Source organism: Nelumbo nucifera, chromosome 3, assembly GCF_055504915.1.
Source record: "Nelumbo nucifera cultivar China Antique chromosome 3, China Antique-T2T, whole genome shotgun sequence".
Taxonomy (NCBI): Eukaryota; Viridiplantae; Streptophyta; class Magnoliopsida; order Proteales; family Nelumbonaceae; genus Nelumbo; species Nelumbo nucifera.
In genome coordinates this window covers 29,079,550-29,105,097 of record NC_142651.1, presented here as the reverse complement: position 1 = coordinate 29,105,097, position 25,548 = coordinate 29,079,550, and the positions used below count along the sequence as shown (strand labels likewise).

The 25,548-nt window shown below is 37.7% G+C and overlaps 1 protein-coding gene and 1 pseudogene across 6 annotated transcripts in view; one reads left to right on the top strand and one right to left on the bottom strand.

Moving 5' to 3' along the window:
* The first annotated feature begins 3,298 nt into the window (after positions 1 to 3,298).
* Positions 3,299 to 5,070, top strand: LOC104594689 (triacylglycerol lipase OBL1-like; annotated as a pseudogene).
* Positions 5,071 to 8,841: 3,771 nt separating this feature from the next.
* The window catches only part of LPXC1 (UDP-3-O-acyl N-acetylglycosamine deacetylase family protein), a 30,541-nt gene continuing 13,834 nt past the window's right edge, over positions 8,842 to 25,548 (bottom strand). For 2 of the 6 annotated variants that reach the window (XM_010274013.3, XM_010274270.3), the window contains exons 6-7: positions 17,599 to 17,743; positions 8,842 to 9,587 (exon numbers count right to left, since the gene is read on the bottom strand). In XM_010274013.3, the coding sequence (XP_010272315.1) occupies positions 9,516 to 9,587; positions 17,599 to 17,743 (217 nt within the window). In that variant the 3' untranslated portion in view covers positions 8,842 to 9,515. The other 4 variants (XM_010274071.3, XM_088901223.1, XM_010274152.3 and 1 more) reach the window with 3 other exon arrangements.

Genomic DNA, 25,548 nt, shown 5'->3' with positions numbered 1-25,548 from the left:
AAGTCAGCTTCATATTTTTTTAATCTAACTTAACACTTCAAGTTGGATTTGAACTAACCCAGCCAAGGTTGCAAACGAAGTATTTAAATTCCCTTATTTTAAATAGCATCTTAGCGGGTGAAGTGGTTGAAATGTTGAAGTATGAATGGCTTATAGCTTTGACTCGTATTGACTGAAGTTGAGGTGGAATTTCGGATTTGCTCCTCACAGAGAGCTCCAAACAATAACCTCACAGCACTTGGAGCCATATATTTAAAACATATCCATTGTTATAAATTATCATTCATGGGGAGATGCTTTCAGCAACACGCTTTGAGGTTGGTATAAGGTGCATTCAGTGAGGAGTAAATCCAATTTCTTAAGGTGGGGTTTATTATTCTATAAATTTTTATGTTTTATTTATTCGCTCAGGAGAGAGAGACTCTGGATCCCCTGCCCCCAAAAACTCTACCCACATCTAGGTTGAAATATTCGCATATATGACTGTGATATTATGTGGGTAGACGTGAACAGAATTCTTGTGGGTAAGAGATTTCCACGAAACAGTAAACTGGTTCGCTATATTCATCACATTATTTGAAAGATATTATAGCCATACATCAACAACATCACATTTGCAAGAAATGGTCATATAATTACCTTTGGACTGTCTCGATGAATAACAATTCAGTTCAAACTCGTGTTCAAGAATTCAAATACGTCACTGTTTTTCTTTTTATAAGATGCTTTCAGGTACTGATTTGGGCACACCCCGTTTAACAAATTAAACCACAAGACGTCGTAGAACACGAGTATCTTTATCAATCTAAAAAAATAAATAAATAAATAAGAGAGAAAGAGAGAGAAATCAAGTACTTTTCGACCAAATCAACGGTTTTCGTAAAACGGAATTGGTTACCCGATCGATTCCCGCGTCAACCGATCCGGTCCGATTTTCAAAACCACGCATTGAACCGACACAATGATTTATGCATTGACGATTGACCCTGTCTATTTTTGTCAAGTTGCAATTTTATATTCTTCAGCAACTAAATAAAATCGTGAATGGGGAGTTTGATAAACTTACTGGTCACTGTAGCATCTGTGAGTAGACTCATTTTAGAGTGTCCAAGTGACAATTTTAATGCAAGTGTCCCTGTCCCAAAAGTATAGGTACATTCACGTAATTTTTTGTTTTTAATTTCTCAGGCCTTGTTTGGATACAATTTTATAAAATACTTTCGTACTTTCATACTTTTGAAACCACCATTCAATAAAACTCTTGACTCTATGCTCGTCGTTGTTAGAGTCAGACCACCATCATTGGTTTCAGACTGTGAAACCACCGGAGACCGTCATTAGGGGTGAGCATTATTTGGTTAAAACCGAAATATCGAACTGAAAATTTCGGTTTTGTTTTTTGTTTTTGGATAATTCAGTTCAGTTAATTCGGTTTTTATATAAAATTTATTATATAATCTGTAATATATAATATACAATATATAATATGCTATATATTTAATGTATTATAATGAAATTCAATTTCATAATATATATTATAGGCTATAATATATAATATTTTATATATTAATTAAATTTGGTTTTTAACCGAATTCGGTTATTTCAGTTTTCTTGTAATTTGGTTTTGGTTCAGTTATCATTTTTTTATTTCAGTTTTTAAAATTTCAGTTTATTCGGTTTGGTTTTTAACCGGATAAACTGAATGCTCACCCCTAACCGTCATTGAAAGTACAGACACACGTGCTTTTGCCAAACAAAAAATGGTACTTCTGTTTTGGAAAACACACTTTTCAAAATATTTTACCCAAATGGTTTTTAAAGTAAAAATACCAAAGTAAAGGTATTTTATGTATTTACTTTGATATCTTTAAAAGTACAAAAGTATATTCAAACAACGCCTTAGTAGGTGTTTGGCATCGGTACTGGGAACATTGCACTATTTTCTCATAAAAACGGTGTTGGGCATGTGGAGTTGTAAGCACCTTTGTTTGGAACTAGTGCTGCCACATAGGCTGTTTTCTAAGAAAACAACATTGGTTTTGTTTGGTACCAGTGCTAGTAACAATGTTTTCAACATGGTCTATATTATCCTATGTCCAAGATGACGCCACATCATTGCACTACTGGTAGCAATGCACCATTTTCTCAGAAAACATTGAATTTGGCATTGCTTTAGACCATACTTTCCCAATTTCCAAGGCATGGTCTCAAACAACGTTTTTTTTTCTAGAAAACAATACCAAACAAGAGGGTGTTGTTTGATACTTGGGATTTCCTACTCACTCTCTACCTGACTTGAATTGGAGCCATACATCTCTATTATGAATTGAGAGATGTATGGCTACAATTCACGACAAATAGAAAGTGGGAAGGAAAAGTGAGTAGGAAATCTGGGAAGCACCGCTTTCTATGATGTGGCACCTATGTGGCTCTGTTTTCTCATAAAATGGCATTGGTGCCAAACATTGCCTTTGGCATCGATGTCGTTGCTCCAGAAAACGATGACACATTAGTGCCATGTCGGAAAAAATGGTGCTCCAAGAAACACCTATTTGTTTGGAACCATTTTTCCATAAAAAACGGTGCTCCAAGCCATGCCTTGGAAATTGAGAAGTCGTGGTTTGGAGCAATGCCGAATTTAGTGTTTTCTCAGATTACAGCTCGTTGATGCCAACAAGGACATGATGTGGCAATGATGCGAACTTCATATAATGGGTACTAGTGTTGAAAACAGACATGGAGCACTAGTACCAAATAGAAAGTATTGTTGTTGCTCCAAAAATCATTCTACATGACAACAATGTTTCCAAACAAAAAAAAAAAAAACACCTTTTTCTCATAAAACGGTGATGTATATGCAGCATCGGTGCCAAACATATACTAAATGCAAATTACTTTTGGGCGTTTAATTACTTGTGTGCCCCCACTCATTAAAGATAGAAAATTGGTGTGTGCAAAGACTACTTTTTCTTTTTTATTGCTCATTTTCTTACATGGCGGACTATTTGGCCAAAGTCAATAATTCAGTAAGTCCCACATCTCTGAAAGCAAAGGTTGGTTTTGAATTGAATCCGTCTTCCAAAAGGTTGTTTTTGAGGATGACGCAGTCATCTTTGTCATGAAATTTTAATAAAAAGTATTGATGGAAAGGACCGAGTCTCCCTTCCTGAGGGATGCAAGGGTTTTATAAGAAGCCTCCTCCAGCTATATCACCACCACCCAGAATTAGAACAACCATTCCTCCTCTCACTCTCCTCTCTTCTTCCCCAGAAATAAAGCAAGAATTCTTCTTTCTCCCATGGCACCCTCTAGCACCAACAGTTCAAATTATCATACGATCTACCATCTTCACAAGTTGACAGTATGGGATATATTTAACGTCTTAGTGTCGTGGAGAAGCTTAGAGAATTATAATTTTATACAGTACTGTCATCAACCTGCTGAGGATACTGAGAATTTGAAAGCTGGCTTGTTTATTGTTTTAGTCTGGATGCTTCAGAAGATGCTGATATGGTTTAATCGACCATTAAAAAGACTGGGTCATCTGGTGGAAGTTACCTTGAATTTGGTTTCTAGCAATGGAGGCATTGTCGAACTGTTTCTAAATACAATGTCAGGTATTCACTCTGCCACGGCTTTCACTTATATACATGGCCCCATTTCGTCACTTGGCAATAATAATCTGCATGATGGCAGCAAAAGTTGCGTACGAGAACAAAGCATATGCGAGGGACGTGGTCAATGTACACTGGAAGGTAATTCCTGTTGCTCTCTCAGTCTCTTGTAGTAGAATTTCTCTCTCCATCTCTCTCATGAATGTTCGCACAGAGCAATCTCAGTCTCACCATTGATGAAGGATAGGGGAGAAAAACTACAAAATAAGTGTATATTTTGTGACTGGTCTAATAATTGTGGTTTTACTTTATGCAGATGCATCTTCTGGGATTCTTTCAGTTCTATAATGGTAAGCCCGTTCAGCTTATCGCTGTGCTTTAATTAAGATTCGAGTTGGGTTGACATGGCCGAGTTTTTCCCCTCTTCGCATTGCACTAATTAAACTGTTATTCTTTCTCTTTTCAACTTGTGTTGTGCAGACAATTCAAAAAAGAATGACACCCAAGCTTTCATATGCTGCGACAGGCCAAAGGACGTTCGGTTGATCATTGTCTCATTCCGTGGCACAGAAATGTTTAATGCTGCTGATTGGTTGACAGACCTGGACCTTTCTTGGATCTCCTTTGGTGAAATTGGAAGAGTTCATTTGGGATTCATGAAAGGTCTTGGCCTTCACCAAGAAGAAACGAATGGAGTTCGACCAAAGGATTATTCTGCTGGGAATAAGAACAATCTGGCATACTACACCATAAGAGAAAGGCTGAAAATGCTGCTGGAAGAAAACCCAGATGCCAAGATATTAGTAACAGGTCATAGCTTAGGAGGGGCGCTTGCAATCCTGTTTGTTGCTGGACTTGTGTATCACCAAGAAGCTGCCTTGCTGAACCACTTGTTGGGTGTGTACACATTTGGGCAGCCCAGAGTTGGAGATGAGAATTTTGGGAGATTCATGGATGCAAAGTTGAAAGAGAAGTACTTCAGAGTGGTTTATAGGTATGACATTGTTCCCAGGTTGCCTTTCGGAGATCCCATTACACAGTTTGCCCACTTTGGAAATTGCATCTATTACAGTAGCTGGTACAAGGCACAGGTAAAGCTTGAGTTTTAAGAAAAACAAAATTTAGAACTTGTAACAGTTGGTGATCAGTTCAAATGTGTGATCTTATTGATTTTGCATTTTGTGGAATAACAGGTGCTGAGAGAAGAACCAAATGAGAACTACATTAATCCCTCGTTCTTCATTCCCATGCATTTCGATGCTTGCCTGGATTTGCTTAGAGCAATCTTTCTGGGTAGGAAAGAGAAAAGTTTTGAGGAGAATTCCCTCTCTTTATTTGTTAGGCTTATCTGATTCCTGGTGTGAGTAGCCACTGTCCGAGAGACTATGTCAATAGCGCAAGGCTGGGCAGAAGAACTGACCAAGCAGAAGATGAGGGAAAATCAAAAGACGATTGATTAAATTGTAAAGGGATTTAAGTATCAAAAAGAGCCTTTTAACATTGAATTGAATTTATCGCTCCCTTTTCCTGTTCATTATACTGCAAAATATATTATAATAGCTTATTGTATTTAATATCGGATTGGAATTTGGAATGGCTATTGTTAAGGACTTGGACTCTTGGCAAACCAGCAGGGATTAACAGAAACTCTGCGAAGTTTAATTTAGGCCATGTTTGGGGAGTGTTTAAAAATAAGTGCTTATTAGGGCAAGGATTACACCATTAAGCACTTATTGGTGTTTGGGAAATAAGCCCGAAATAAGTGTTTATTTTAAAAATAAGGGCTTATGTTTTAAGCCCAAATTTCCGGTTTTTTTAAGTGCTCATATAATAAGTACTTACTCAAAATTTTTTTCCCAGAATTGTCCTCAGTAAATTTTTAGAATACCCTTTTACAAAGGCACTATTGTGCAAGTAATTTTATCAAAAGCACTTTTATGAAATTAAAGTATTTTTACGAAACCACTTTTGTGAAAAGTACTTTTACAAAATCACTTTTATGAAAGCACATTTATATAAGTATTTTTACGAAAGCACCTTTAGGAAAGTACTTATACGAAAGCACTTCTATAAAAGTACTTTCATAAAAGTACTTTTATAAGAGAACTTTTACGAAAGTACTTTTATAAAAGCATTTTTGTGAAAGCACTTTATAAAAACACTTATATGAGTATTTTTATGAAAGTACTTCTATGAAAGAACTTTTATAAAAGTACTTTTAAATATTCACTTTGGATTAGATATTTTGAAAATTTGAAAGAAAATGAAGGAAAAAAGAGTCACAATTGCTTATTTAAGTGCTTATTGGAGAAAAAGACCACCAAATGCCTAAGCACTTGAAAAAGCTGTGTGCCAAATGCATATAAGTGTTTATTTGAATAAGCACATGTTTTTAAGCATTTATTTTTAGCATAAGCACTCCCAAACATGGAGCTACTCTGACATCTTATCAGCAACCAAACAAAGAATAATAATAATCAGGGATTTAGGAAAGGGATGTTGCATAAAAGAACCAACTAGTTGATTGCCTATTAGAGCTCGTAGTAAACCATGTTCAAGTCTGAACCAAGGAAGGCAAATGATCTGAATCATGTTATTAAGGTGTTCTTATATTTTCTTATATTTATGATTAGTGGATTAAGGTTTACTTATTTCAGCATTATAAAAATAAATTTGAAAAAAAATAAAACAATAAAAATATATTTACTTATAATATTTTCTGAAATCAAGAAATTTTGATTATTTATGTGGTTAAATTCAAAAATCTTTCACAATAACTCTCAACCCAAAAAAAAAATATTTTCTTTCTTTACTTATATAATATAACTAGGCATGACCCCGTACTAAGTACAGGTCCATGATCTGAATTATTTCAATCTTTTAAATATTCTATATTAGAAATTTAGGTTAGTTTTTTTTTATTTCATTTTTATTTGATTTAAGAGATTTATCATATTTTATCTAGAAGAATGGCCCACATCATTTATTACTTCATCCGAGACCATAACTTGTACTTGTATGGTAAGTGTGATTTGAATATTTTTGGAAGGTGGAGATATTTTAAGAAGCATTAGATAATTGAGTATTTTGTGAGAGTATAGACTTATAGATAAAGTTAAAAATTATATATATATATATATATATATATATATATATATATATATATATATATATAAGTTTAGACAAATAGTGTAGAAAGATGGAGAGATGATTCTAACATAGACAATTACATTTTATACATGTAATACATATCCAATTAATTTTTATTTAAATAGTTGGTTTTATTTTTTTTATCACATTTTAATTAACTTAAATTAAGTTATTAGCTTCATTAGGTTATTTAAACATTTTACTAATTATTCTATCATTTTATTTTTTTGGAATAATCATTTTTAATAATTATTGGATCATTTTGTATTTCTTTTTATAAACTTAATAATGTATATTTATATATTAATTGCATACATGAATTAATGAATTGAATAATTAATTTATGGACTAAGTTATTAATTTAGCTTAATTAGATAAGTTATTAATTGAATCAAATTATTTAAGTTAAAGTAATTAACTTTAATTGAATTAAGGGGCCAATTTAAATTCGACGACCTATATGGTGTACAGATTAAACATAAACGAATCAACTTATGTGGACCTATAAATGGAACACCACGTGTCTGAATGAGGGAGCCTTCAGGCTGATGGCCTTCCTTATAGGAAATAAGAGGAGAGGTATAAGTGCTAATAAACCTCCCCTGGTATTTATGTTATATACTAAGACCACCCCTTTATTTTATAAAATGGACTAAGACCTCTTTGTTGGGTAATGTCATTACAATAGAGGAACCCTGACATCCCATACTACTGAATAGAAAGTAACCTCAATGCACCAGCCAATACCCCTCCATCGTTCCCTAAAACGTCATGCCAGAAGTGATTGGAAGTTAACGATGAAGATGGGCGGTGTTCTGCAACAACTAATGCCAAATTGTTCCATGATTTCCACCCTTTTCAATTCCAAGGTCCTTATTTGAGTAATCAATTTCTCAATTAACAAAACTATTATGTTATTCAAACTTTTACTAACAAAAAGAAGATCAAACCATTATTGAAGCCTTCCGGTTCTGGTTTAGAGTGGGGAAATTAAAAATAAAAAAGTACCATTTGCAAAAAAAAAAAAAGAAGATGATGAGACGAACGGACTGAAGCCTTCCATTCTAGTCTCTCAGAACTTGTGATTTGTGCATCTCCAGGTAACGATGGCAACAAAGCGGGGGAGCTCAAAATAGAAAACGAAGGATCCGATTGTTGTTGATGTTGCGAGGTTAGGATATTTTTAATTTATCACTTTATTTGCAGTTATAATTTCTTCATTTATCGGTAGGGCATCCCGTCCCGGCACTTCCATTGGATTGCCGTTTCAGTGGTTTGGTTTAAAAATTTAAAGAATAATGAAGGACAGGAAAGTCTTTTTATTGATTCTGTTAGATTTAACAGTATCTTATTATGACATGGCATGGGAGGTTTAAGTCCTAGGGGAGGTATAAGTATTCATCTTAAACTTCGGGGGAGGTTTAAGTCATTTACCCAAAAACTAATACAACAAAAATAAAAATTATTAATACAACATACGAGTGAAATTACCAAATTGCACTTGTATGAATTTGTTCGCTTACGGAGAAACCACCCCAACACCTGCCCTCTTGGACCCCAAAATACTAATCATAGCACACAGCATATACATAAAATTCGGCCACAATCCAGGCTAAGCGTGGAGGCAAGGGTGGTTGAAGAGGTGAGATGTAAAGTATATGTAACAAATACTTTTTAATATGAATCTTATGTTTTTTTTTTTTAAATATTTATCACTAAAACCTAATTTATAAATGATTTTTTTTTTTTTTGAAAGCCCTAGGGCTAATTCAATTCAACCAATCCAAATAACAATAATTCCCCTCCAATAACATAACACAGGAGAGAGAAAGGGATGCAAGCCAGGCTGGGTTAGTTAGGTCCAGTTGATGTTAACCCAACCCAACCCGAGCCATAGAACCTCCAACCCAAAGACTTCAGGTTGGGGACAAGTTTTTATATACATATAAATATAAATCAATTTACACTTTCCAAAAGTAAATAAAAAACACCATCTTTATGCATATTAACAATAGAATGCCCCCTAGGCCCTACTCATAAAAAATAAAATAAAATAAAAAATAGAGTGCCAAAAATATAGGCCTCGATAAACAATAATTGCATTGGAGCCACTTTGTCTTCACAGTATCCGAGTTTTTTATGGAAACAGGAATATGGCAAAATACAAATATTTACACTCTCAGTCTCTCATTCTCTGGCATCTTTCATGCGTGCAATCTATAGCTAATATACAATAGCCATAATATCACAAGCCTTTATTAGGTAGAGCTGCAAAGATATCTGATTTGAATCAGATATACTTAGATCCAAATTTGATCTATTAATATTCAGATTCAAGTATGTGGTTCAGATATTGTATAGCATAAATAAATAAAAATAAAAAATCGGAATATTATATATTATTAATAAAATGAACTGAAAACAACTTTTATATTGTATACCATTAATAAAATAACTTGAAATAACTTCTAGTTGACCTAAAACTCTGAATCATTAGTAAGCATATAAAAATGAAGCCAACTTTGCTATAGGTATATATTAATTTTATGGGTGTAAGCATATATATTATTAATTATCAGAATAGATTTTTCTTTTTTTATAATTGCTATCAAAATGGATTTGGATGGAAACATATTCAATCCAATTATAAACAGATCAGATTTGAATTCTAATTCAGACCAAATGGATACCATTTGCAGCTCTACCTTTAGATAGTGTTGTCAAGAACATCAAACCCGGTTTGCTACACTCTCATAGCTCCATGCTCTTTTCACACAAACCTAACAAGCATCGTACAAATGCAGTGTGTAGTGAATGGCCACCCTGCATCATATAGTTTAATTACTAAAATGATTGAATTTCTTTCCTCAGCTTGTGTTTGATACCACAGAAAGCTTGTCAAATAAAACCAATAAAGTGGTCATTTCATATAGATTTGAAGTAGATTTACATCTAGAAACCGGAGGAATCACAACAATTGCAAGACTTAGCCACAACAACAGTAAAAAAAAATTGCCAAGCTGGGAAACCTCTAGCAGAAGCACTGTTGGTTGAAATGACATTTATTAAGGCAGTATTATGTACTCAATTATTTATACAGATTCAGTTAATGTGGGTCATCTTTTTTTTTTTTGATAAATAACAAATACTTTTATTAAGAGATATTAATATAGAAAAATACAAAGGGAAGGGTAAAAACTCTTGACCCTCCCAAGAGAATATTTCAGATTACAATGTTGCCCAGAACAAATTATCTCTTCCCACCCCCTGTTTAGCCAATGAATCTGCCAAAGAATTGGCACACCTCTTAGTCCACTGAAATTTGACTTCCATATTTTGTATGAGATATCTAATTTTCTTCTTTTCATTCAGAAACTTCCACAAACTAGAATCATCTTTCATTAACCAGTTGATAGTCAAATTAGAATCACCTTCCACTATCAGGTTTCTGATATTTAATTCTTGAGCTCTTTTTAACCCTTCCATAACAACCAATATTTCAGCTCTAAGAGAGTCCCCCCAGACAATAAGACCCAAATACAATGCGATAATTCGACCTTCATCATCCCTGAAAGCTCCCCCTATACCCGACAGACCTGGATTTCCTTCACTGCTTCCATCAAAGTTTGATTTAGTGAACCCTGAAGCTGGTGGGGACCAAACTGGGTGAATTACATTCTTCCTTGGAACTGACCAAGCCACTTATTTCCACTTCCTGATGATATCTCCTTCTGAATAGTTTTCAAAAATGTGCAAAGTCTTAGCCCACTGAATCACCCTTATGGAAATTAATTCAGTAATTACACCTTTATTTCTTTCTTTCCCATGAAAGGTCCGTTGGTTCCTTTCCTCCCAAACTGTCCAACATACAGCTGCTCTTACACATCTCCATAGAATTTTCCCTCTCTTCTTCAGCCCCCTAACAGTAGTAAAATGGAATAGGCTTTGTACATTTGAGGGAGGGGTCCACCTGCATCCAAAAAGGTAGAAAAACCAACACCAGATTTCTAAAACAAATGGACAAGAAACCAGTAAGTGATAACAATTCTCACCATTCTTCTTACAAAGAATGCACCAGTGTGGGAATAAACACCAATTAGGCCTTTTCTTTGAAGTAAGTCGCAAGTGTTACATTTTTCAAGGAGGACTTCCCAACAAAATGCACGAACTCTGGGAGGAATTGGTCTTCCCTAGACTTCCAGAACTGGAAAAGGGATTCCAAAGCCAGGTGGGGAATGAACCAATACTTTGAAGAATGATGAACATGAGAAGACACCCGAAGGAGGAGTCCAAATCCTACTATCCCTCCTGAGTGGATCAATAGTCACCCCCTCAAGGATTTTTAGCAGGTCAGCAATGAGGTTCAATTCCAGGTCTCCAAGGGCCCTTCTAAAACTCAAATTCCAATCAATGGATGAACTAGAAGAGGTCAAGAAAGTGGAGACTGGCTCATTTTTAAAACGTGATAGAGAAAACAAAGACGGGAAGAGCTCCTTTAGCGGAATGTCTCTCACCCAAACATGATCCCAAAATTTCACAAGATTACCAGAGCTGCAAATGGCTTCTTGAATGACAAAAAAAAAAATCAAAACCAGTACTAGAAATTATGAAGTACAGGCAGTGTCTAGCAGATCTCTCAGCATTCAGAAAGAAAATCAAAAGGAGCATCCATGATACTTTACAAGAAACTAAGATTCAGTGAAAGGGAAGTGGTGACAGCTCCAAGAAAACCAGGGAAGGAAATAAGTAACATTGGGAGGCAGAGAGGGGAAAAAAACATTTCCAGGCATTTAATCTGCTTGAAGCCATATCAGATTTGATAACCATCCGAATAGGAGCATTGTTAAAAAAAATACAAATAAGGGATGCAGAGACTTAATAATATTACAAGGCATTAATTGCTGTTTAACATGATTTTTTTTTTACTTTTTCTCTTTGTTCTGACATCAAGAAGATTAAATTTCAGGGCCAACCGCAACCAGATAACCATCTTTTCTTTGAATGACTATTTCAGGGAGAAATTTTTTATGAAACCTCTGCCTCAATACCAAATCATCTAGGACAACCTGCTCTAATATCAAACCTGATGCAGGATCAGTATGAACCAAGGATGAGTTTACAAGAGTTAATAGGGGGTTTAGGGGTCATTTTAGGAATAAAGATAGGGATTGGCTAGGTTAGGGTCTCACATTTTAACTACAACAATTGTGTATTTGCACCAAGAATGTAAAAAGAATCAGAAATTAAGTTTGGAATTGGGATTTCTTAATGAAAATTTGTAAATAGATGTATTGATAAGCCAAGTTTGGTACAGCTTGGATTACATCTTTCAGAAATGACAAAAATTCTGGGGTTAGCAGAAATAAAATCATGAAATCCAGGGTTCTAGGTAGAACTTTGGGATGAGTTTTGGAGGCATGAAAGGATCCATAATGGGCATGGCACGTCCAACTATGCGAGTAATTGGAGATGGTTTTGGCATGAAAGGACAAAAATTGCTGACATAGGAAATTCTGGGTTTTAATGAACTCATTCAACAGGGTGCCTAGCTATAGAATTAAAGAGAAATTTGAAGGGGTTGTGAGAGATGGAGAGCACTACCACAAAAATCTTCCAGTTATATATATCGTATATTCATATGGATTCAGAAAATTTCATACTTAGCTCTTTGTCTCTTGCATCATTCTCCCCTGGTTTAGAAAAACTCATTCTCCTGCATCATTCTCATTTGCAAAAAGGTTTTGGCGGTTTGGGAAGGAAGTTAATTGTTTGTGGTGGAAGGTGGTTGCAGCGATGTATGGTCTGTCCAACAATGAGTGGGAAATCTGTGATAATCTTGCATCTTATGGGTGCAGTATCTGGAAAGGGATCCTGAAACACAAGCATGGATTTTTGGGCAGTGTGAAATTGAAACCTGGAAGGGGTGATAGAACTTTCTTTTGGAATGACATTTGGTGCACAGATGATTGTGTGACAGAAAAGGCACAGCCGCTAGGACAGTGGACAATGTCATCCCTACTGAATGGCTGAGAATGACATAGCATACTTTGGGTGGGGCTTGATCCTTCCAAAATTGGAGGCTTTTCATCCTTTGGATTATGTTAGTATATAATGAAGAACATGAAATAGCATTTTCTTATAAAAAGCACAAGAGGCGTATGCCTCTTGTATAAAGCATTATAGAGGCGTACACCTCATACGCCTCAAGGCTTGTACGCTTCTAGACTGTGCCTCCAAGTGTTTTCTTAGTGCCTCGCCTATGCCTACCCAGTGCTGTTTAAAACATTGTCTTAGTGTTCTTCCAGCCTTCCCACATGTAAGAAGTAGGAAAACATGAAAGAATGTGATGCAGGATCTTTGTGATTCAGCACTATTCTTGCCAACTTAGGTCTAAGTGTGTAGAATAAACAAAGAACTAATAGAGAACAAAGAGAAGAGAAGAGATGGAAATAAGATGAAAACCCTAAGCAATCACACCCTCCAACTTAGCAATCACACCAAATTCTGTAGAGATTTTCTTCTTCATTAGCAAAAAAACGTTCTCCAAATGAGCCATACAAACTTGATAAGAAGAAGCTTCCAAAGGAAAAAACTTGCCCCCCAAGTTAGCTTGCCCAACAAGCCACTTACAAAAAGAAGCTAGATTAGACTAAACCTAACCCAAACAATTACAAAAATAAAGCCAAACATAAGTCCTGTCCAGAAGCAAGCTTAACCACACAAAGAGTATCTTAAGGTGGATTGAAGACTCTAGGGTCTTCCCAAGTTGATCCACTCCTAACCTAGCTCTCATGCAGTGTTTTAAAAGCACAAGGGCCAATTTGCGCCTGAGGCGCAAGGCGAGGCGCGCGCCTTTTTAAGAAAGGCGCAAAATTACAAAAAAAAGCTAAAAAATAAAAAAAATTGTCAGAAAATTCCAAAAAAATGCAAAAAATATTAAACATAATGTTAATAAAAATATAAACTTAAATTTTAAAATAAATGATTTAAAAAACCTATTATCTAAAATTAAAATACATAAACATAAAATGTAAAGTGTATAAATGAAAATTTAAAAATAAAAGCAAACATATAAAGCATTTTCAAGCATGTAAAACCCACAATATCTTTTTTTCCTTAATTGCATTGCTTCAAGTGGTTAATGTGATGTAAAACATATTGGATTCTTGATTCTATGAGTCACTTTTGTAGCACACCCCTCGAGGGGCGTGGTCGGGGGTCCGGGGGCAGAGCCTCCAGCCCAGCCGTTAAACTCAAAAAAAAAGCAAAAAGCGCAAAATATTAAAAAGGTACACGCCTGGGTTGAGGCGCAAGGCGCATCGGGTGCACGCCTAGGCGCACCAGGCACGTGCCTAGGACCTGGGCGAGGCGCATACCCCAAAATGCGCCTCACCTGTGCGCCTGGGCACGCCTTTTAAATCACTGCTCTCATGTGGGCCCCACGTCCTCATAATGATGCCAAATGAGCATAGGAGCAGCTTTAGTTCTCTTTTGATATGCCTTAAGTTGGTCCCCATCAGAATGCTTTCTATTAAAGTTATGTTGCCCCCATCAGAATGCTTTCCACCATAAGGTCCCAAACTGCTTTAGAGGTACACCTTACTCCAAGAGGCAAGCACGAGTATTTAGAAGGGAAAGACCCAACTTTACAACCAAGTTCATCTGCAAGGGCCGGTAAATTGTTTACCTTTCCATTTGGAATCATCTCTCTTAAAGAGATTGACTTTTACTCCAAAGACCACCTCAAACCAAAAAAAGAAGTTTTAAATTCTTGTCTTGAGTATCAAACACATCACAAAAGAAAAGGGCATCATTAATGAACTGTAAAAGAAGGAATCTTCAGCCCTGAATTGCCAGCTTCAAGGAATCTTCTGCATCATCAATGAACTGTAAAAGAAGGAATCTTCAACCTTGAACTGCCAGCTTCAAACCCTATGATCAAGTCTCCTTGCACAGCCTTAGTAGCCATTCTGCTTTACCCTTCCATCACTAAGAGGAAAAGGAGAGGCAACAAGGGGTCCCCTTGCCTTTGACCTCGAGAACAAGGATAGTTACCACACACTAGACCATTAATAAGGATGGAGAATGAAGGAGTGGAAATACACACCTTGATCCAATTTCTCCATTCCTGGCCAAAATTCATTCTGCTTAGCAGATGATCCAAAAATTCCCAATTAACATGATCATAAGCCTTCTCAAGGTCAATCTTACAGAAAGATGCCAGGAGGGCCACACCTTAATCTAGAATCAATCAACTCATTAGCCACCAGAACCCTGTCTTGAATATGCCTATCCATCACAAATGCTCCTTGTCGCTCAGAAACTATACTTCAACTACCTTTCTCAACCTTGTAGCTAATAGTTTAGCAATGATTTTATAAACACTCCCAATTAGACTAGAGGGCCTGAAGTCCTTTAATTTTAGCTCCTTCTTAGGGATCGGAGAAATGAAAGTAGCATGGAGGCTTCTTTCAAGGGTGGCCGATCTGTGAAACTCCCCAATTACCTTCAGCAGATCCAGTTTTAAGACATCCCAGAACTTCTTGTAAAACAAGATGGTAAAACCATTAGGGCCCGGTACCTTATCACCTTCAAGATCATAGATAACTTGCTTGACTTCATCCTCTGAGAATGGCACCTCTAAATCTAGAGCTTGAGACTAAGGGGCAAATCAAAACATAACCCATCTAATTTGGGCCTTGATTTATAAGTTTCATAGAAAAGATTTTCATAAAACTTCACATGACTTTCTCCACCTCCTCCAGCTTAGTGTTTTAAAAGTTCAAGGTGCAAAAAAAGCAAAAGGGGCAATTTGCGCCCGAGGAGCAAAGTGAGGCACAAATTAAAAAAAAAATCAAAAAAATGCAAGAAAAATGCAAAAAAAATATTGAACATAATATTAATAAAAATATAAACTTAAATTTTAAAATAAATGTTTTAAAAAACCTATTATTTAAAATTAAAACACATAAACATAACATGCAAAGTATATTCAATGAAAATTTAAAAATAAAATAAAACATGTGCATTTTCAAGCATGTAAAACCCACAATCTCTTTTTTCCTCAATTATATTACTTCAAGTAGCTAATGTGATATAAAACATATTGCATTTCTGATTCTACAAGCCGCCTTTGTACTCTAAAAAGTCCATATTAGGGTCTTAAATTCTTAATTATCACATAAAAAATAATTATTTTATAACTTGAATTGCCTTAAAAATATTGCATTCCTAATTCTACGTGCGCCTTTTGAAAGGGCTGCGCCTAGGACCTAGGCGAGGCGCATACCCTAAAATGTACCTCGCCTGTACGCACGTCTTTTAAATCACTGCTCCAGGTGGTCCACAGTTTGTTCATCCACCTTTAACTTCCAAATAAAATTGAACCTACAATACTTATTAGCCACCTTGTAGAAACAAAGAGGTGTTATTATCCCCTCTTTTAACCACCTGATTATTGACTTCTGCCTCTACCTGACTTCCCATAAGCTAAGCTCTCATATTCTTTTTTGCTTGGGCCCTTTTCTATTTTAAATACACAGAGACAAACCCCCTTTCCTCCTCTTTGTCTACAATAGCTATAGTGCCAAGACATTCTACTTTCCATTTTCTCTCAAGGTTCACCTGGTACACCCCACACTCCCTTATCTTATTTTTTACATCTTGTTGTTTCTTGCTCATCACGAAACTAGCAGACCCCTTTCCAGTTCAAACCACATGTGGTCCAATCTGAATGGGGCTCCTTTCCTCTGGACACTACTGCAATCCAATGTTTAAAATGTCAATGTTAGTGGAAATGTCAGTTGTCCAAAATCCAAATATAGGAAGCATGTCGGAAATGTCAGAAATATCATATGGATATATTGTGAAAATTAGAGTGGTGAAGACATTGTAAAATATGCAAAAATATAGAATGATATTCTATGAAATGACAAAAGAAGCATAGGCCCACCTTTTTAAATTATCATTTTGTTCCAAATCATTAAACAAAGCTAAGAAACTAAGGTTATAGACAAAATAATACCACTCTGAAATTGTCCTGTAAATCTTAAGATTCAAAACTATATGATAGAACGAGTTCAAGCAAAATTTAAACTCAAAGAAAATGCAAATGGCTCTATTAGGCCAACCAACTAATCTACTACACAAACAAAAACTGATATTTAACTTTATGTTTGAAATGAATATCGAGATAGCTCAAAGTGGTAATCATGTAATTTAGCTAGGTAAATATTGCAACTCCACATATCTACAATATTGTCACCAAATTATGTTATAATGCCATCTCTTGTACTGTTGTACCCCACATAGTGCTGATAGTGTTTATTGGGGAATATGTTGATTCCATTAAAATTCATGTTGCTACCCATGGAAATGGGTAGAAATATTAGGAAATTTATGGACATTTTAATCCATGCTTCAGTCCAAACACAGAGCAGAGTGCTTCAAAAGTGAACGAGGAAGTGCAAGCTACATTGAACCAGGAAAGAGTTAATCCCATTCAACTAAGATCAGATTGCTTCAAAAGTGGACGAGGAAGTGCAAGCTACATTGAACCAGGAAAGAGTTAATCCCATTCAACTAAGATCAGATAGTGATCAAGCCTTAACAAAGGCGGAAACTCTTGATAGAACAGAATGGTTGGACAGGGTTCATGCATCCAGCCCCAAATAGTTGGGAACTTGGGATTAAGTTGAGTTGAATTGTGCTGATATTTGGTACGGGCTAGTCATTTGCTTTATTTTGATGAATGCTAATTCTGTTCGTGAGTGAACAGAAAAGGAGTAATAGAAAAATATTTTTATGAACACAATTAAAGAGGAAAGATAGATACCTTGTAAGCAACTATATGTGCAACGGGAACCCCTTGACTACCAGCCTGTGCAAAAAGAGAAAGGTCCCCAACAAGATCTAAAACCTTGTGGCGACAAGGTTCATCATCAAAACGCAATGGTGGATTTAACCAGCCTTTACTGGCACTGCATGATAAAAGATAAATGGATGAAGATAAAATAACCAACAAGAAGGAGCTAATTGGTCAAAGATCAATCCTTCAACTCCCAACTAAAAATATAACTGGTCAACAACCAATTCCAAAATCTCTAAACAATATTTTATATCAAATAATGAAATAATATAAGCAAAATACCACATTCCATATAGTTATACCTCTGGACTAGGCAAATGGTAGATATTGGAAACCTTAACCATGTAGGGAACACAACATTGACCACCAGATTAAATGAAAAACAGGAGAAAACAAAACAAAAAACCATGAACTGGATGGTGGTAGAGTGATGGAATGATATAACGAGGTTGAGCTACGTAATCCTTCCATATTTGTCTTTTATTTGGAGACCATGGCTTCCTATCATGAAGCCCATATACTCAATGCTCAAATATCATATTAGGGGCTTCCTGATACGCCCCTACAGTGGGTGTTTCGGGTCAGACCATGGTTCAGGGGATAGACGGGCCTTAAACCAACCCTCTGTACAATACGCCCCTACTGGCATATCGGCTGTATCGATATTTTGAACCTTGCATATACTACAGCTAATCATGAAACATAACAGCACAACAAGTAAATAAGAGTTTATCAAAAGCTGTTCAGTTTATAATTCCAGTGATCCAATAAGGTTATTTAATATTATTTATCAAAAAAAGGTTATTTAATATTAACCAATTTCGTGCATTTGTTGATCTATAGTAAAACAAATTGAGTGCCCCAATTACAATGAATTTGTCACAAAAGCACTAAAAGAGTCTCTCTCTCTCTCTAGAGGGTAAGGCTATCTTCTGGTTTCGCAGGAGCCGACCTTAGGTCTCATGGGGTGATTTTATAGAGGCCCTCTACGTGTGGTTTGGGCCTACTAGGTTTGATGATTATGATGAATCTTTGTCTAAATTAAAACAAGACTTGGCTTGTTAGAGACTATCAAATAGAATTTGAGAAGTTAGCCACTAGAGTCCAAGACTAGCTAGGAAAAAAAGGAAAAAAAAAAAAGCCCTTCTAGGATGTTTAAAAGGGGGTTCAAGGAAGAAATACAGGTAGAGGTCAAGCCCTTCAACCACCAATGGGACAATGGCTTGGGTTGTTGTAGGAGGCTTAACCTGTAGGGGTTCCACCCTGTAGGGGGTTTATAAAAGTGGGCCAAGTGGTGGGTCTAATTGTTTGCCTAAGCACTAGGGTAATGGTTTGGGTTGTTGTAGGAGGATTAACCTACACAGATTCCACTCTTTGGGAGGTTTTCAAAAGTGGGCCGAGTGGTGAACCTAATTGTCTACCCAGGGCCCTAGGTGCATAAGCCAATTCAACTTTTTTTCTTGAAGTTTGGCCAAACCAACTGCAACTAAACACTGTTGGTGGTTTATGAGCCTTGACCTCCACCCGTATTTCTTCCTTGAGACCCCCTATGAATCATCCAAGAAGGGCTTTTTCTGACCAATCTTGGACTTGGGTGGCTAACCTCTCAAATTCTATTAGTAGACCCAGTTTGTTTTAATTTGGACAAAGATTGATCATAGTCATCAAACCCAATAGGCCAAAACTGCACACAAAGGGCCTCTATAAAATCAATCCATGAGACCTAAGGTCTGCTCCTGTAGAACCACTAAAACCATAGAATAGCCTTACCCTCCAAATGGAAAGAGGTTATGGGTACACTTTGTTAGCTAGATGATTCATGGAAGTCGAAATACCTTTCGCCTTTAAAGATCAAGGAAATCATATCGTCTTTGGAGTAGGTGGGAAAATCTAACTCGGCTAAGCACCTAATCATGCCACAACCCCTCCAATTGTCGCCCTGACTTCCCCCTTCCCAGTTTCTGCCACAATTGCTACTGAATGCCCCCTTCTCCAATTGCACCACCACCGCCACCAAGGCCACTTTAATCTATTACAGGTCACTGGCAACCTTGTATAACTAGATCTCCATCTCCATACAATTGACTTGATCATCTACCGACTCTGATCGAGTGCTCAGCATGGTGGCTTTACTTCAAGTGGCTCTGATACCAAGTTGTTGGGACCTGCCCAACAGTCACCAGCTTCGAGGGTGGTAAACCTCCTAAGAACAAAGAGAGAGAGAGAACAGGAATTCATTTTATTCTTCTCTTCCCGTTGCTTCTTATATCATTCACAATTGGTAACAGATTACATGTTACAGGAACATATTACAAAAGATTACAACTAGGAAGCATGTCAACTTGCACCAATTGGTTAAGCTTCCTGCTGGCGTGGCAGCCTTCTAGAATAATACCTTCGTATGGGAGGCTTCTTTAGTTGATCAATTGAATCCTTGCTTGATGTCCTAATAGATTTCATCAAATCACTCTTCATCTTTTCTTCCTGCAACATTCATTGTCGAGCCACTCTTTTGCTATTTATGACATGCAGCGGTGCACCACTCAATACATTTTATCAAGTTGAGGTTGGTATGAACATGGGCGATTTAGTAATTTTACCTTGCCATCATTTCTACTAACAAAGAGAGGGGGGAGAGGAAGGTGGGAGTGGTTGTTACTCTCTAGTACAGGGTTTGAAAGGTTGAAGATGAATGGTGATTGCTAGAAGTGGGAAATGGAAAGAGGGAAAAGAAGGGAAGAGAGAAGAGAGAATAGAGAACCTCCCTCCTCCAGCTGCAGCTGCCTTTATTCCGGGTTTACAGTGTTCCAAGTGTAAAAGAAGATGAACAACAAATTTATGTCCTCCGTCAATCCCATTAACAGAGCAAGGAAAAGGTGTTGGAATTTGAAAGTTCAGGGGGTGTTTGTCGCGAATGAAAGTTTGGGGGGCAAGTTTCACTACGCCCAAAGTACAGAGTGGTAATTTTGTAATTTATCCTTAAAAGAAACATAACTGAAAATTGCTGCAAGAAAGTTCATAATGCCTTTCTATACACAAACCCCATAAGATGTTTTCACCTCCCTTGTATCCCACCCAAAATCCACCACACCATACATGCTATCACTTTCCTCGAGAGAGACTCTCTCTTAGACCCAAATCTCCACCACCATTTTCCCAACAACGCCTTATTGAAGATCTTCACCCTTCTAATTCCCAAACCACCAACTTTTTTATCTCTGATACATACTCCCATTTCAGCAAATGTTGTTTTTTCCTTCCCTTTAACACTCCATAAAAAATCTCTTTGCAACTTCTCAAAAGATTTTTTTTTTATCAATAACACCAGCTTCATTAAATTAAAAGAAAAGAGGGAATATGGATACAAGAGGGAAGATAAAATATCTTAGCTCCCCAAAAACAGAAAACAAAGGGAGTGCAAAGATAAAAGCTTAAAAACTAGCCCAAAAAACAGACTCCCTATTCACTCCTTACTTGGCCAACCCATCCGCAAATGAGTTGGCACTCCTCTTCACCAAGCTGTACTGAATCTCAATGTCCCTACCCAGCCATAAGAACTGTTTTTTTTTTATTGTTAAAGTTCCACAAACCACTGTCCTCTGTCTTCAACCAACTAACCACCACCTTCGAATCACCTTCCAGGATCAAACGGCTGATATTTAATTCCTTTGCTCTTTGAATTCCTTCAAGCGTTGCAAGGATCTCAGCCCTAAGAGAGTCACCTTCTCCAATAGGGCCAGAGAATAAAGCAATAACAATCCCTTCCTCATTCCTGAAGACTCCTCCAATCCCAGAGGGCCCTGGATTCCTTACGCTGGTGCTATCAAAATTCAGCTTTATAAAGACCGAGGGGGGAGGAGACCAAAACGGACAAAGAGTCCTCTTGTATCTAGCATTGGAAGCAATCTCTTTCCAGTTTCTTAGCAAGTCATCCATAGGAAAATTTGAAAACAACTCCAAAGATTTTAGCCAGTGGACAGCCCTTAAAAGGATTCGATCTAACAATTCTTTCAATATTCTTTCCATGTCGAAAAAAATGCATGAGTTTCTTTCTTCCCACAAAGCCCAGCGTACCACTGCCCTAATACACCTCCACATAGTCTTCCCTTGCTTCCTAGGCCAACTGATAAAAGAAGGAGAAAACAAACCTTGGACAGTCTCTGAAAGATACCAAAAACACCCAAAACGGGAAAAAACCCACTCCCAAAAAGTTTTAGCAGCCTTAAAAGAGACCATGAGGTGGTAGTCAGATTCCCCATCAGCTTTACAAAGAGCACATCTATTAGGAAATAGACAATAATTGGGTCTCTTTCTCTGAAGTAAGTCTAAAGTGTTGATTCTTTCCAAGAAAATTTCCCAACAAAAAAAAAACCAACCCAAGGAGGAATAGGCCTGCTCCAAATTTCCTTAACCGGAAAGGACAACCCAAAGGGGATAGGAGGCTGAGTTAAGGTTTCAAAGAATGAAGCACAAGAAAAGGTACCAGAGCTAGAAGGGATCCAAAATCGGGTGTCTTCCTTAGCAGGGTTTAGGAAGACAATCTCAAGGGAGGCTAGCAAAATCGGGTGTCTTCCTTAGCAGGGTTTAGGAAGACAATCTCAAGGGAGGCTAGCAAAATCGGGTGTCTTCCTTTGCAAGATTCCAGGATCCCAACCATTGTCTTCCAGCCCATGAATGCTAGCCACAATCTTAGTCCACAATTTATCCCTTTCCAATGAAAACCTCCACAACCATTTCCCCAGTAGAGCCATATTCCTTTTCTTGAAATTACCAATCCCAAGACCTAGTTTTTTACACCCATTGTCTTCCAGCCCATGAATGCTAGCCACAATCTTAGTCCACAATTTATCCCTTTCCAATGAAAACCTCCACAACCATTTCCCCAGTAGAGCCATATTCCTTTTCTTGAAATTACCAATCCCAAGACCTCCTAGTTTTTTACACCTAGTGACCACCTCCCAACTCACCCTATGATCTCTCTTCTCCTCTCCAAGCTCCCACAGAAAGTTCCTTATTAATTTTTCCAAAAGATTGGAAACCTTTGAGGGGATCTTAAACACTGACAAATAGTAGACAGGTAGGTTAGCTAGGGTAGACCTAATGAGAGTGACTCTCCCACCTAAAGAAAGATAATTTCTCTTCCAGGCCACCAGCCTCTTCTCAAACCTCTCCACTACCGGAGCCCAAAAGCTAACACTTATAGGATTATCTCCTAAAGGGAGGCCCAAGTATGTCAGGGGCCAGTCCGAAATTGCACAACCCACCTGCAAATTCCCTTAGGTCCCTTTCATTCACATTCACTCCCGCTACACAACTCTTATCAAAGTTCACCTTGAGGTTTGATATCTGCTCAAAGATTTGTATTATCAACTTTAGATTCCATATCCAATTGAAGTTCCCTCCTTCACAGAATATGATAGTATCATCTGCAAACTGTAGAAGTGTTAAGGGAACCTCCTCCCTTCCTACTCTCCACTAGACCTGTTCATGGGCCGGGTGGCCCGACGGGCCCGGCCCGGCCCCCGGACGGGCTTGAACAGGCTTTTTGGCCCGCGGGCTTAACCTCGGGCCAAAAAGCCCGGCCCGCATAAAATTCAAACCAGGCTCGGGCTTTACCAAAATAGCCCGGCCCGACCTATAGTTAAACCTAAGTAAAAACCCTATGTGATGTCCATTTGAATAATTTTTTTTATTTAAGAAGGTTGTTGATTCACTTGTAGGCCCATTGTTCATTTAAATAGGGGAAAAAACATCTGAATTAAAATAGATAATGTTCATTTGAATAGGGAAAAATTCAAATTTCTTTTATTAGGTCGGGCTTCAGGCTCGGGCTCGGGCTTCGGGCTTTTTATCAGAGCCGGGCTCAGGCCCAAGTTGTAGGCCCGTTGGTCGGGCCGGGCTCGGGTTCGGGCCTAACATTTTTCTGTTAATAAAGAGTAAAAGCCCGGCCCGAGCCCGGCCCATGAGCAGATCTACTCTCCACCCTCTTATCAAATTCCTCGAGTTTGCTCTATGGACCAATCTCCCAAGCACATCAACAATCAGGGTGAAAAGAAAAGGGGAAAGAGGATCTCCTTGTCTTAGACCTCTCAACGCAGGAAAGAAGTCAACCATAGTCCCGTTCACCAGGATAGAATAATGACAAGTCCGAACATAGCCCCAAATACACTTACACCACCTATCTCCAAAACCAAAACTCCTCAACACCTCCATCAAGACAAGGAGAATCTGATCGGTGATCTGTCTTCCCTCCACAAAAGCACCTTGGTTGGGTGCAATAATAGAGGGAAGCACCTTCTTTATCCTAAGAGACAGCACCTTCTTTATCCTAAGAGACAGCACCTTTGCAATGATTTTGTACAAGCTAGTCACCAGACTGATAGGTCTAAAATCCTTTGGTTGTGATGCATCTTTCTTCTTTGGGACCAAAGCAATGAAAGTTGAGTTCAAGCCCCGATTTATTACACCCCTCCTGTGGAACTCCTCAAAAACTGATCTAAGATCATTCTCCAAAATATCCCAACAGTCCTGATAAAAGGCCATTTTGAACCCATCTGGACCCGGAGCTTTTGTCCTATCCATTGAGAATACTACTTCCTTTACCTCCTCCATATCAAAACTTTTTTCTAACCACTCTCTCTTCTCTGCACTTAGAGTCGGCCAATCCAATCCCTCCAACCACACTCTCCCATTCATAGGCCTTCTAAAAATATATTTGAAGTGGTTTACTAGAGCCTCTGCAATTTCTGTCGGGTGGGACAACACTGCTCCATCAACTTCCAAATTAGAGATGAAATTCTTCTTTCTCCTCCCATTTGCCACTGAATGGAAAAACCTTGTGTTTCTGTCTCCCTCCTTTAGCCACTTACACCTGAATTTTTGCCTCCAACTGATTTCCTCCTTAACCAAGATGTCCTCCATCTGCCTCCTCAAAACCCATCTCAACTTCCTTTCTTCCTCTCCAAAGGAACCTCTCTCTTCCTTCAGGTCCAAATCCTCGATTTGCTCCACCAGAACTTGTTTTCTCTCTTCTAATCTTCCAAACTCCAGCCTATTCCACTCCTTTAATTGTGATTTTAAGTATTGGAGTTTCTTGTGGAACCTCATTCCCTCCCAATCAACTACTGGATTAGCTTGCTCCCACCACTCTCTAATCTTCTCAATGAAACCCGAATGAGTCAACCACATGTTTTCAAACCTGAAAGGAGTAGGCCCAACTCCTCTTATTTCCTCCTTGACACCAACACTATACGCCAGTGGTCTGAAGTAAGTCTTGGGAGAGCCCTAGAAGTAATATTGCTCCAATGTTCCTCCCAATCTGTTGAGAACAAAAATCTGTCCAACTTAGAGCAAATTGGCCTTGATTGAAGGTTGGACCAAATGAAGTTATTATTTAGGAAAGAAAGTTCTTTAAGTTCAAAAGAGTCCACAACTTGGTTGAACTTCCTCATACTTGTTGTCACTCCCTGTCTGGGGTTGTTGGTTTCCTCTGTAAATCTGACTACATTAAAATCCCCTCCCACACACCAAGGTCCATCCCAGATGGCCTCTAATGTCATTCAATTCTTCCCATAATTTCTCCCTCTGCCTATAGTCATTGGGGCCATACACATTTGTTAGTACCCATTGTCCACCTGTCTGAACTTTAGGGAGACAGAATGATCTCCAATTAGCTCCTCCACACCTATGAGTAAATCTTTCCACAGGGTCACAATCCCTCCTGAGGAACCCCACGAGGGAGCAGCCACCCACTTTATACCCCTAGAACTCCACACACTCCTTGCCCATCTACAATCAAAATCCATTCTTTTGGACTCCTGAAGCATTACCACATCCGGATTAAACTTCTTAATTACCTCTTTAATTGTCGCTCTCTTCCTAATGCTGCCCAACCCCCTCGCATTCCAACTTAGAATT